This window comes from Nuphar pumila, chromosome 1, assembly GCF_984573655.1.
Source record: "Nuphar pumila chromosome 1, dmNupPumi1.hap1.1, whole genome shotgun sequence".
NCBI classification, from domain to species: Eukaryota; Viridiplantae; Streptophyta; class Magnoliopsida; order Nymphaeales; family Nymphaeaceae; genus Nuphar; species Nuphar pumila.
The window spans coordinates 62,876,927-62,891,613 of NC_143249.1; the positions used below are offsets into that span (position 1 = coordinate 62,876,927).

Here is a 14,687-nt window from a genome sequence, read left to right on the forward strand (position 1 = left end):
CAAAAGTGCATTATTAAATAGAATTATTAAAGAAAAAGTGTGTGTTGAACAACCACCCAGATTTGAAGATCCTCATTTTCCAAATCATGTTTTCAAATTGAATAAAGCTCTTTATGGTATGAAGCAAGTACCTCGTGCTTGGTACGAAAGACTTAGTACTTTCTTGATAAATCAAGAATTTTCAAAAGGCCAAGCTGATACTACACTATTAAAAGAAATAATCTTGACATCTTGATAGTTCAAATATATGTTGATAAAATCATATTTGGATGTACAAATGAAACAATGAGCAAGGAATTCTCCAAATTAATGCAAGGAGGATTTGAAATGAGTATGATAGGTAAACTCAATTTCTTCCTACGTCTGCATATCAAGCAAAGTAGAAAAGGAATTTTTATTAGTCCAGCAAAGTACACAAAGGAGTTACTTAGGAAATATGGAATGCAAAATTCAAAAAGAAGTCTTCTTCCCATGTCCACTTCAATCAAATTGGAAAGTGATGATAAAGGAAAATCAATTGATCCTAAGCTTTATAAAGAAATGATTGGATCTTTATTGTATTTAACGGCTAGTAGACCAGACATATCGTTTAGTGTGTGTTTATGTTCAAGATATCAAAGCAATCCGAAAAAATCACATCTAAGTGTGGTTAAAAGAATATTTAGATACCTCTTGGACACCTTAGACTTAGGTCTTTGTATCCCAAAGGATATCCTTTGAGCTAATAGCATACTTGGATGCAGATTATGCCGGATGCAAAATTGATAGAAAAAGCACAAGTGGAACATGCCAATTCTTAGGAGGGTGTTTGATTTTTTGGTCTTCCAAGAAACAACATTTTGTGGCATTATCTACAACCGAAGCGAAATATGTAGCTGCCGGTAGTTGTTGCGCATGAGTGTTATGGCTTTTGCATCAACTACATGATTTTGGAGTTAAACTTGATCATATTCCGCTTTATTGTGATAATACAAGTGCTATAAATCTTTCAAAGAATCTAATTCAAGACTCTAGATCTAAACATATTGAAGTGAGACATCATTTCATTAGAGATCATGTGAGCAAAGGAAATATAGAACTAAGATTTGTAGATACAAATAAGCAATTAGCGGATATATTTATGAAACCATTGAATGAAGAAAGATTCACAAATATTAGAAGAGAACTTGGAATGTGCAATTCTCATTGATTCTCAAGATGATTGCTTGCATTCATTGATCTCAAATGAAAAAGGACTCTAAGTTGCTTGATTATGAATTAATGTATTTGAGCTTGTTTTGCTTGAAATTTTCTCTAAGAGAAATGAGAAAAAAGGGAATCCAATCAAGGATGATAGGAAAATTCTGGACCATCTTGAAATTCACCAAATTTCATTGTGAGTATGCTTGAAAATCATCAATCAAGTGTGCACAAGTCGACTCCCTTATCAAAACGTGAACCCCCTATTGAATTCCTCAAAGAAAAATCAAAATTTTAAATTTTAGTCATTAAGTGTCGACTCTTTTTATTCTAGTGTCGACTCTTTCTCATCAAATCGACAAATAACTCAAAAAGTGTCGACTCCTTATATTAATTGTCGACTTATTCCTTGTTCGAGCTAAAATGAATGTTGACTCCTTCAATTCCAGTGTCGACTCATCCTTTTCAAGTCGATTTTGTAAGTTGTTCATTAGGTGTCGACTCGTATATATCGAATGTCGACTCTTTTCATCTTGAAAAAAAACATTTGTCGACTCCTACGCATCGAGTGTCGACCCTTTATGTCATCTACGCTTCACATTTTAACACAAGTGTCGACTCCTCTATCACGAGTGTTGACCCCAGTGTTAACCGAATATATATATATATATATATATATATATATATATATATATATATGCTTGAGTTAGGGCAAAAATGTTGACCTATTTGCATTTTTCCGTCTCCATTTCCTCTCACGCAAAAAAATCGAAGGTTGGGAGTTGTTCTCCTGCAAATCGTGATCGAGGAAGGCGTATTATTGTGCAAAAGAGGATACCGATGAAACAATTGTTCAAGCATTGAAAAATAAGGCAAAAATCAGTTGCCAACAAGAAAAAGATGAGTGAATCCTCATCTGATCGAAGAGAAAAGCGTACAAAGAAAGTAGATGAAGCCTCTGAGTGCCCGATTGATCTAAGGGAACGAGAATGTCGATCTAAAGCCTCTAGAGATCTTGCAACTCATCCATTGGAATTCGATGCAAGATATTTTCGAGGAAAAGAGTTTCAGACAAGATACGAAGAAATCATTGGATATCGAAGGACTCTATACAGTAAGAGAACTAATTTTGACTTCATGGAAGATTTCTCTATTCCTCTTCGAGAAAAATTTAATGTCATGGGATAGATTGAGCTGTTATCAATCAAAGAACTGACTTATCCTACATTGACCAAGCATTTCTATGCAAACATGAAGGAATGAAGCGATGAATTCTCTATGTTCATGAAAGGAAAGAAGTTTTTTGTGAATAAATAAATTTTGAGTGCCACTCTTCACATTCCCAACAAGGGAACTGACAATATGGAGAATTTCTATCAAAATGTAGGAGAAATTGTGAGGTTCATCATTGAAAACCCGAATGCTACAAGAAATGAAACACTGGTGGCTACAAAGTTTAAATCGAAATATCGTCTAGTCCACTACATCATTGCCATTATTCTCCTTCTCATTTGTGGCAAGTTAGAAGGTGTTTCAAGCATTCAATTGATGTTTATGTATTGCATCCTCAAAGGCTATCCAGTAAATCTTCCTGAATCCATCGTTCAACATATAAAGAATGCGTTCAGGCATAAGGGGCATTTATCATATGGTTCAGTGATCACCAGGATTCTAGAATTCTATGAAATTCCATTACTAGGAGAGATAACCAAGGAGTTAGGGAAGAAAGATGTCTTTGATCAGAGAACCTTGCATAGGATAGGCTATACCTATGTTGATCATCAATAGGTTCTAAGGAAGCAGGCATGTGCTGAGGGGGAAGATGCTTCTTCATAGCTTGCTCCTGCACTTGCTCCTGCATCAGGGTCTAGACCGTCATCATTAGATCAGGCACAGCCTCAAAGGGAGCATAGTCAGATTCTTCAGCAGATCCTTGAGGAGATACGATCTATCGAAACTGACTATGCAGATATGAGGCAGCTATTGGTTGAGCAGTGTGACCATCTCTTTGATGTGGAGGGCAAGATTGATGCATTAGAGTGATGTTTCCCACACTCCTAGGCTGATCATGGATGTCATCATAGACATAGGATTATAATATAGTATAATGTCACATTTTGGCTTATTCTATATACATTCAGTGACATATACATTTTGTTGACTAATCAAATGACATCATTTTGCCTTTAAAATGTATTTTTCATATGGAATTTTTATGTTATTATGCTTATCTTTATGAGTGTGCTTATTTGATACATTTTATGATGATGTCAAAAAGGGAGAGAAAATGAATGATTTTGAATGATTTGTGTTAGTAATCATTTTAGATTTGTGTTTAGAATCATTTTAGATAATGTTGTTATGAATGGTAAAATACAATGCCTTTTGTATGATTATATGAATCAAATGAAGAAAGCACGTATTGAAATAAAAAATAAGGAGAAATGGTAAAACTTAATTGTATATGAATGTGTTAAATACAATCATTTTTTATGTATTGAAATATGTAAGATGCTTTTGATCAATATGGTGAAAGATAATATCTTTTTGATCAAATGAATGATTAATGATTTATATGCATTTATTGAATATCAATTGAATCAAATGAATATGATTGAGAATCATATGTGCTCTTTAAAAAATGATTGAATCAATTGAATGATTCATTTTGTGCTCATTGAGAATCAAAAACATTTTTTTATGAAATAAATAATTGAAAATCATATGTGCTCATTTGAAAACTAAAAATGTGATAAGGATCAAATGAAATGTACATTTCTTGATGAATTGTGAGTATGCATCATTCGATGAAATCTACATTTGAAACTTATGAATCATATGTGCAAATCCTTCAAATGTGTGAGTTCAATTGATGATGTATGAAAACCAAATTATGAAAAATGTGAACTCACTTTATGAAATGTGGATCAGTTGGTGAAATATATGCCGATAAAAATGAATCAATTGAATCAATACATATTGAATTGAAATGAATGTAAAATGATTTGAAAAGAAAAGAAAATAACATCTTTCACAATCAAATGCATGCCGAAAAGATGGAATCTAATCAAATGGCAAATGTGTCTATGAAAAGATAAGAATTTTTCTTCACATCAAGGGCTTATAACTGAGTTTATTTGTGCTTACAAGTGCATATTCTTTTATTCTCAAAGTCATAATGGAGAGTTTTGTCATCATAAAAAAGGGGGAGATTGTTGAGCTCGCAAGTATGATTTTGATGAATATAAAACTATTAAAAAAGTAATGTTTAAATCTCAAGTGTGCAGGCATTTTAAACTCATCTTTATACCTTGAAACTGAAATTAAGTGAAGAAATTCCTCTCAAGAAGTGCCAAAAAGATAGTCAAAATCAGTGAGGGAGTTTCATAGAAATTCAAGAATTAAAATGAAAAAGAGTAGACTCATGAGAAGCTAGTGTCGACTCCTGAAGAATTTTAAACTGCACTTCAAGTTCAAGTAAAGAAGAAAAGGAAGTGTTGACTCCTCTGGCAAGGTGTCGACTCCTGAGAGAAGTACAAAAGAGTTGACTCCTAAAAAGGCAATGTCGACTCCTGGACAAATCGAATGCAGCTTAAATCTCTGAAACACAAAGTGTCGACTCCTGAATGTAAAAGTCGTGAAGCAATTCTCACCAAGATACATAGGTGTCGACACTCGAGATTCAGGTGTCGACTCTTGAGATAGCCGAAAGTTTTCAACAGCTTCTAATTGTTGCCAATGGTCATAGTTTCAAATCTAACGGCTCTCCAACGTCTATTTTCAAGAAAAAACTATAAGAAGAAGGTGAAGAACAACTTAGATGATTGATGAACAAAAGCATGCAAAAGATCTATCAAGAAAAGCTTCAAAGACAAAGGTATTCAAATATCCAAGAGTTCCAACGATCTTCAACAAGCAACTTCATTTGTTTTACTCATTCTTGTTGGATTATTTGTGTTATTCTAGTTTTGGGTCATTGGATTTCACTCTTAGGAATTGCTTTGAGCAAAACTTGTATAGAAAAGAGTGAATCTTTTTATTGTTAACTTATTTGTAAAAGCTTTAAGGTTGAGCTTGAGTGAACCAAGGAGGTTCACGTAGTGAGTTTCACAAGGGGTGTGAAACACAAGGGCATTCAAACGTCCAAGAATTTCAACGATCTTCAACAAGCAACTTCATTTTTTTTACTCATTCTTGTTGGATTATTTATGTTATTCTTGCTTTGGGTCATTGGATTGCACTCTTAGGAATTGCTTTGAGCAAAACTTGTATAGAAAAAAGTGAATCTTTTTATTGTTAACTTATTTGTAAAAGCTTTAAGGTTGAGCTTGAGTGAACCAAGGAGGTTCACGTGGTGAGTTTCACAAGGGGTGTGAAACAAGTGGTTGTTAGCATTGTGAAGCTAGTGGTTTGGTTACTAGCGCCATGAAGCTAGTTGTATTAGTTGCTAGCTCAGTAAAACTAGTGGTTGGTTACTAGCACAGATAAGCTAGTGGATCTAGTGGATTCGGTGAGAAGCCAATAAGATGTAGGCCGGGTTGGGCCGAACTTCTATAAATTCTTGTGTATTATTCATTGCTTTTTCCTCCTCCTCTAGCATTATGGTTGTGCATCACAAAAAATTTTAAACACCAAATTCACTCCGCCCCCCTCTTAGGTGTTTTGCCATTTAGGGACTCAACAGTAACCTTGCTAGTAATACTGTTGAATAGTAAAATTGAGAAAAAAACAAAGAGTAGAAGTGAGAAATGAGCTTCACACTGGCTATTTTTCAAATACTTGTGCTATTAGGCTGTTTGGGAGCTGGTAGTTGGCAAAAGATGTTAGCTCCAGCAGTTTACTACCAAAGAGTCATAAGATTTGGCAAATTGCATCTCTCTCAAAACCCGGATTTGCTTAATTCAGGATTTGGTGTATTCGCTCTCAATACGGTCTCCCAAACAGAGCCTAAGAGTAAGTCACCACAAGTTACAGTGGGTAAATGCCACAATAAGCACACTATGTATATATAAATATAGTATATAACTATATGTTCTTTAAATGAACAGCTGCTTTCTTGCTTAGAGTACATATACATACATATATAGGTTAAAAAAAATTTAAATTAGGAGTTGTTTTTTATGTTCATGTGTGCACTCACACACCCACACAGGCAAGAAAGCAATTGTTTACTTCATGTATACATAGATACACATATATAGATGCACACATGCATAAATATAATATATGTTACATGGACACCTCACCTAAGCTGAAGCATAGACACCGACACTTCTGGACACGGCACTGACATGCCGTTTTTAAAATTAGAAGTGTCCAAAAATTTGGACGTGTGTCAGGTGTCCAATACCTTAAATTGTGTTTGGACACGCCATATCCAAGAAGTGTTCATACGAGTGTTCAATTTCTTGCATAAAGGATAGGGGTGTCCAGTTTTATGGACATTATTCTAGGGTGTGGAAGATACTGGGAAGTATCCATCACGCATTGACACTCCCATCTTGATGATTTGTTCTTGACTTTTTGTACTTGCAATCTTACATGTTCATAAAACTGGATATTATCAAAGATCAAATTACAAATGGGAAAGGAATGTGCATTTTATATTTTATGATTTTGTTTGCATAATTCTTTGAATCGCTCTTTTATCTCTTATATATATATATATATATATATATATATATATATATATATTGTCGTGTCCAAGTATCTATTTTTTAAGACCCACCTGTCTGACACTTCTTCCCATGACTGACACTGACACCAACACGTGTCAGTGTCCAAGTAACATAGTATATAATTGATTCTCCTACTTATTATTTTGAGTATAATATATCACTGCAATATGATCTTTATTTCCAGTTATAATCGAATAAAGTAGCTACATTAAATTAACAATGATAGTGTCATATGGTTTTGTTACTATTTCATTTTTTTATTGCTTTTATTTTTGCCTCCCTCAAATGAATCTAAAAGTCCAGAGTATTTACTTTCATTCAGAGTATATGTTCTCGTGGTCAACCAAAAAATGAAGCTTTGAATACTTTCCTCCTTACCATTCAAATGTTTAATGTGGTTTTATATTTTGGATCCTTGTAACCTTCTCTCAATCCATCATTTACTTGTCAAAGGCACATATATAACAGTAGAACAACTAGTTGTTTTCACAATAACAGTAGTTAACTGATTATAGTGAATCTGTGTACGGTAGGAAATATAGGACTTTAAGGTTAAGCATCATCATGAAAAGCATAAGAGCCATGTTCATCAAAAGCATATGGTTAGCAAACCACAAAAAAAAAAATGGCACAAAATGAAAAAGGATAACCTCTCTATATTCAGTCTCAAACTTAGATAGCTCCACTCTTTTGGACAAAATCTGTGCTTCAACATCCCTAAGTTTCTCTTTCTCTTCAGATAAGGGAGCAGCACATACAGCTTCTATGCAGTAGCTTGCACTCTTGAAGAAGTTGTCACCTTAAAAATAAAAAGCAAAGAATGAAGAAGAATTTAATATCTAATGATCAAGCTTTTTGTAAACTAATACACAATCTATCAGGAGGTGCTTCCAAATGGTACAACAAATAGTCAACTGACCATAAACAGCAAAAACATGTCTGCCAGCTTTCAGCTCAGTTATTTCACATGACTGAAATCCATCCAGCTTCTTAAAGAAGGCAGCGTCTGGATCTTTAGCAGCAGCCATCTGCCACCAACTTGCAATTAGATAAACATTGATACTATGCAGTTTTGAAAACAAAAAAAAAAAAAATCAAAGGCACTATATCCTGCAAATACCACAAAATATTGCTAACATACCGCATTTGCCGTGTGATCCAATCTATAAACAGGAAAACAAAGGAAGTACATCCCTGCTGAAGTAACCTTCCCTGTCCTTGCACTATCCTCCTGTACAGCAATGACGTTTGAAACCACATTATAACAAAAATAAAATAAGATATCAGCAATTCAGCAGAGGAAACCTTCAAACAAAAATACCAATATCCAGGAACCCAAGTGAGTTCACATAAAGTTCCTCGAGGTCAACATAGTATCTAATGAGCATATGCTTCAAAACTGGCATCCATAGCAATCTTTTACTAAACAGAAAGAAGGTTAACATGCTACTTCTAGTTTCAGCAAGACAATGTCCCATCTGACCTGCAATGTGAGGCTAAGTCCACCATTCTCTTCAGGCTCAAAGTACAACAGCTGCCCAGATATGAAAATTAAGACAATCAGTACTTTCTGCTAATGCACATGATCTGAAAAGTAATAAAATATTTTCAACTTAGTCCACATAATAGCTTTAATACACAATCTGAAATGGCATAATGATTCATTCATCTCACAGAAAGTGATAGCCTGCACCCTGTATCTGAACAGGAAGAACAATAAATCTCGATCAGGTCACCAGTTGGCTCCAGAACTATTTGTCTAAAATAACACAAAGAAATGGAGTGGTAAAGTTGGAACCAACTTCAATGCAATAGCCAGACATAAACTAGGGCATAGGACACACAGTCAGGTAAGAGGTTAACCATCGTTACCATCAAAAAGAATGACACAGTATACATGTAAGAATCCCTTGGGCATTCTGGAAATACTCCCAAGTCATGATATCTGTAATGCGACATGTAAGTGAAACTATAGTAATATTACCCAAACTGCATTTTCTCTTTCTTTTTTTTGGATAAACAAGTGGAGGGATAAACCCCATGGATTCGAACTCGAGACCCCTCAGTTATGAACTGCTACTCCACAAATATTCAACCCAACAAACTGCATTTTCACAATCACAAATTTACTTAAAAGTATGCAACATTCTTGTCACAATATCATTTAGTGAATTGCTACACAAATATTGTAGATAACTAACACAAAAAGAAGCACATGAACCTTCTTTCTGATTGTCAAAAGCATGCTCATCCGAAGACCTCTAAAAGGAAATTGACTCAAAATCACAAGGTTCTATGCCAAAATTCTAGATCATCCAGTGACTGGAATTTCAGTTATAGACATGACAGAAACCCTTAGTTACACGACTATTTCCATAAAATGTTTCTTTGTCCACTAGCCTCAAGTCCTAGAACAAATTCCTAACCTGCCATCTCCTTCATAAATCCAACAAAGAGTTCTTCAATTCTGCTTATTACATTCTCTAGATTTAAAATTTGCTTCAACAAAGAGTTCTTCAATTCTCAGCAAGGATAAGATTAAGTAATCATCCCCATGAACTTATTACCAAAATGAAAATTGCAATTCAAGCAAGAAGCATATGTTTCAGTATGCCCAATACCAGAAATACAGCTTCCAAGTTCTAACACCAATTCTTTTTATGACAAAGCTCTAATACCAATTCAAAAGGAAAAAATACCAAATTTTCCATGTCGAAAGATTTTGAAGTATGGCAATATCTTTATAGATGGGAAAAGGTAAAGTTGAATATTTGCAGAAACCTTGAATTTGCTTCTGTCTGATGATTGCACTCTACATACAAGCCCCGCCTCTGCTTCCTCTTCCGTTATTGTTATAGAGTAGAAATGTGCACACTGTTTCTCTACCTGTACAGCAAAGCAAAAGTAAAGATAAATAACAGCAGTGGAAATAATAGAAGGTGTAAAACAAGAAGGAAATGTCCACAACTAACTTTTTTAACCAAAGGCTGTCCCAAGAGAAGTGGTCGAATGGTTATTGTGCCATTCAGTGCCTCCTCCAAAACTGCTGCTGATACAGTTGTCTTTATCGGCACACCAAGTTTGCTTTTACAGAAGTACATTCAATTAGTTGCAAAACAAATTGCTGACAATTAAAACATAGGTGCAGGGAACCTTGTAGAAGCCACGCTCACCTGAAAATGGCAGCAAACATTGTGTTCACTGCTCCAAGACCTGAAAGATCAAGCTCCAGCTCTTGGTTTTCTGATTCAATGGCCTAGAGCCAATCAATAAGATTCAAATCATGAAGTTACAGATGAAGGATTTCTAGAAGGATGGTATATACTATATATCCCATATATATATATATATATAGGGAAAATATATGGTGGTCGTGTTTGCATAGATCTAGCCACCAAATGGTGAAACTAACTATACAGATGCATTTAGCATGATTTATTTAGGATGTTAGAAGGTTTTATCATGTTTAATACACCATAAGATTCTATTTTTGAGACAGTAAAAATCAATGGCTCATAATTCATGAAAATAAGGGTGGTTTAAAAATGGTATAAAATGTCATATTTGAGTCAACTTTAACACATGACAATAATAAATAGAATATGCTAAACATGATTCAATGATTAGATTTTGCTGTTGGAGCTTAGATCCATGTAAATCAAGTGTGTACCACCATAGAAGTACCCATATATATATATATATATATATATATATATATATATATATATATATATATATATATATATATATATATATATATATATATATATATATATATATATATATATATTCATTTTCTACCCTCGTGGGTAAGGAACCCCCTAGTTAGAATTCAAATCTGAAATCACGGATGTGTTCAGCATGTTCAAAATAGCATTTGCTACCCTCTTGGATCATAGTTTTTTGACGTAAACAAATGTTATCTTAAGGTTTGAAATTTTGGTACATTGTAAGCTGTTGATTTTTCAACCCTCGTAAAGTCTGAAATATGCATCAGAAAAACATGATCCAATGGTTAGTTTCCACTAAACTTAATATGTAGATCACATCTGAAGGGTCAAATGTGCAAAAACACAGAAAAATAAATAAATATATAATATTTTTTCATGAGGGTAGCAAACATTACCCTAATATAAGGTCTATAAGCTATATATACTTAGAAGTTAGAACAGTTGAACACTTCACAGACATGATGAAAGCTAATCAGTTTCCAATAGCCATGAAAGATTATCCAGGTTCTATTCAGTGTTAGAAACTATGGAGACCCCAAGATAGCCATGATCCACCATCTCAAAACTGTCCTCCACAACCTCCTATAACATTTTAGGTATAGCAGCCCATTTTTCATATTGCCTGCCATTCTCCTGCAGACTTCATTCAATAAATTAAGGAGAAAAAACTTCAAATAACCACATTGTCTAAAAAAAGTGGTTATTGATTTCAACTGCCTTTAGCATACAACACAGACTGGCCGGATGCATAATCCTAAGTTGAAGAATGTGATAAAAACTCACGTAGATACAAACCATGAGAAAATCTTTGCCCGAGGGAACACTTCTCAACCAAAAAAATGGCGGGTGAGATTGAATGAATGAATTCACTAAAAAAGTGTCTTTATTAACTCTTTCTAAACAGTATTGTCATTAACTATGCATTGCATTTTCATGATCCAAAATATCTCATCAAAGCACCAAAAATAACTCCAAAAAAGTGACCGGTGAATTGATACCGGAAGTACATGAATGGTGAAGGAGCAATACAATGATCAAATACTAATAAAAGAGAGTAAATATGACATCAACAAGTAGACATGCAACACATTTGTCAAATGTCTGCAGGTTGGAAGTTTCAGTAGCAATAACACAAAATCTAGCTGAATGTCTGACTGACCTCAAAGCCTGCCGCATCGTATTGCCGGCGTTTGTCAGGATCAGACAAAATGGTGTACGAATAGGTAATTTCCTTGAACATATCAGCAGCTTCAGTGTCATTCGCATTTTTGTCTGGATGGTACCTACAAACAGGTCCATAAGCACAGTAATTATTGTGAGTACTGAATCCACAAAAAAGATCAGCATTTTTCCAAATTAACAACACAATCACAAAAGGAGAAGCTGACCAGGGCACAGTTCCATTCACTAGAACTACATGTCAAATGCAGAGGAAAAGGTCTTCATTAGTTGTTTAAGGCCATAATTGGAGTCAAAGTCCAATTATAGCAGTTCAAATCTCCAGAGATGGAATGGATATGGAAGATCGGAATAAGAAAAAATAGGAAAAAGGATGAGCCTTGTCAAAAATTAGTGCAAACAACAGGAGGTCCTTCTATGTATATGAGATACATTGTACTAAGAAAGAAACTGCAGAATACTTGCATTTTTTACGTTCTCAATTGACAAGTACAAAAGACATGACTCATGCAGCTTTTATATGATTTCAACTTGTAAATGTGGAAGAGGAGAAAAACAAACACATAAGAGAACTTCTAAAAGTCTCTAAGGGATACAAAATCAACTTTTGATCATCGATCAGGAGATATATGGTGAAAAAACATTAATGTTTACATGGTGTTTCTGAAGTCTGACTCTATGCCTCAACCAGCAATAACCTAAATTTTCAGCAAATCTCTACTCTGTAACATAAAGGACATGCACACAAAGAGCCCATTCAGTGAGGTAACAAGATTTAGAAATCCCATCTTGTAATGATATCCAATTTAAAACCATTGTTCTTGTTGAACATAATATGTATTCTCATCAGATCAGATAGACTTGAATCCCATTCAACGTGAAATAGCATCAGAGACTGCCACATTGCAGGTGCAGTTCCATTAATTTCCTCAAAGACTTATCTGTCAAGCTGCAGTAGAATGGCTGTGACTTTGGGATCTCAGAATACCTCCTGATTTTAATATTAATGTCTCCACGTATGTCAAATTCCCGTAAACTTTCAATAGATCTATATTAATATTTTTCTCGAAGCAAAATAGTTTTCACAGACTTTGCTAACTCCATTCTTCTGCTGAGGTACTTCAAGAGGGCAATTTGTTCAGACAGAGCAAGTGTTTCAAATTTAGCATAACCTATTAAGGAAAATGCCATCAATACAACAATATTCCAGCTCTAACGTGCCCCAAAAAGAGGGAAGTCATGCCTTTACCTTAGCTGAAAATGCCATCAATACAACAATATTCCAGCTCTAACGTGCCCCAAAAAGAGGGAAGTCAAAAAGAAGAGCTTCTCCATATTCTTCTGAAATCTTGATCACAAAATGTGTAGGAGCATTTGACTATCATTCTCTTGTTCATAATCAGTATATTCAGAAGACAAGTTGATACCTAAAGCTGGAGGACCGATATTTACTTGTGATACCATCTCCTCAAAGGGCGCAAGTTTCAAAACCCTTAAGAGCATATAATGACACAATGATACTAATCTCAATCAAAATAGAATGTGAATATGTGCTGTCTAACTGCAATTTATGAAAATTATACTCTGGAACAGTGGCATTTTAAGGGCTAGCAAATCGTCCAAGTAGAGATCGACAAAAGATACAAGCATGAGCATCAAAAGAGTCATTTCACGCGTGGAACACAACTCATGTCGGTTATTAAAGCGCAGGAAAACCACAAAAACCAGATAATGGAATGCATTGCGAAGAGCAAGCACGCATTTCACAAACCAATTCGAGAACAGCAGAAGAAATGAGTTAATTGCACATAGAATCAGCTGAATCAAGCACGAAGTTTTCCAATAAATAAAAGAAATATTTTCTCTTAATTTACTGAAAAGAGATTACGGCAAAACAAAAAACCTAGATTTCCCCATGGACATTATCTCGTAAAATTGAAAAATTACAGAAGAGATACGAGCTTTCCCGACAGCAACAAAAGAGGCAAACTCTTTTTCTTCCAAGAGGCAACAAAATCACGCCAAAAAACAGAAAATATAGGTTATTTCATCCACATTTTCATGCAAAAAACGCAGAAATTATCAAATCAAGTATGATTTTCCAGTTAACAAAAACTAAACGATTTTTTTTTTCTTTCCCACGGAAAAAACGAAATTTTTGTGTAAAAGAAGATCCCTAGTTTCCTTTACGCAGATTTTCAGGTGAAGCCTCTAACCACAAACAAAGTAAGACAAAATCCGAAGCAAAGAGAGTCCAGAAACTCAAGGCTACTAAATCCCACCGAGAGAGAGAGGGAGAGTGGGGGGCATTAGGGTTAGGGTTTTACTTGAGCGCCATCTTCCGGTAGGCCGTCTTGATCTCCTGGTCTGAGGCGCCACGCGAGACGCCCAGCACGACGTAGGGGTCCCTCCGTTGGTGCTGGAGGTGGCGCTTCGACGCCGGATTCTTCGCCGCCCGCGGCGAAGTAGTCGGCATCCTCTCTCTACTCTCCGGCCGTCGGGGCAGCCTCCCTATGTAGCTCGGAAACCCTTGGGGGGGAGAGAGAGGAACCAGCAGGGAGGGAGAGGACCTCACGGGACGCTACCCTGCGGGATAGCTCACGGTATCCCTCCCTGTAGAGGAAGAAGGAATTTTTCGGGCGTTACTTTTTTCTTTGTTCCGAAAATGTCCTTGTTCGCGAGGGAATCGGACCGGTGCTTTTGCGCTGCAACTGGTGGCCTTTTTATAAGGGTAGTTTGGGAATATACGAATTACGGAAATGGCCTCATCGGTTTGAATTGTTACGGGAATGTTGCGGAGGACATTCATACTTAAATTGGCTTCGTCTCTAAACGAAATTACGAATAAATCCTTGTGAAAATGTTAAATCACTTGGATGCTCCAAAAAAGGGCCTGTTTGTTGCTGGCTTTGGCTACTGT

At 35.4% G+C, this 14,687-nt stretch overlaps 1 protein-coding gene across 2 annotated transcripts in view; it reads right to left on the reverse strand.

Annotated features, from left to right (window-relative positions):
* The window catches only part of LOC149848972 (chaperone protein dnaJ 16-like), a 73,479-nt gene extending 59,110 nt beyond the window's left edge, over nt 1-14,369 (reverse strand). For both annotated transcript variants that reach the window (XM_090013012.1, XM_090013017.1), the window contains exons 1-9: nt 14,095-14,369; nt 11,748-11,871; nt 10,031-10,113; nt 9,830-9,941; nt 9,639-9,743; nt 8,341-8,391; nt 7,999-8,088; nt 7,777-7,885; nt 7,508-7,656 (exon numbers count right to left, since the gene is read on the reverse strand). In XM_090013012.1, the coding sequence (XP_089869138.1) occupies nt 7,508-7,656; nt 7,777-7,885; nt 7,999-8,088; nt 8,341-8,391; nt 9,639-9,743; nt 9,830-9,941; nt 10,031-10,113; nt 11,748-11,871; nt 14,095-14,243 (972 nt within the window). In that variant the 5' untranslated portion in view covers nt 14,244-14,369. The remainder of the gene's footprint in view (nt 1-7,507; nt 7,657-7,776; nt 7,886-7,998; nt 8,089-8,340; nt 8,392-9,638; nt 9,744-9,829; nt 9,942-10,030; nt 10,114-11,747; nt 11,872-14,094) is intronic.
* Nucleotides 14,370-14,687: the final 318 nt, after the last annotated feature.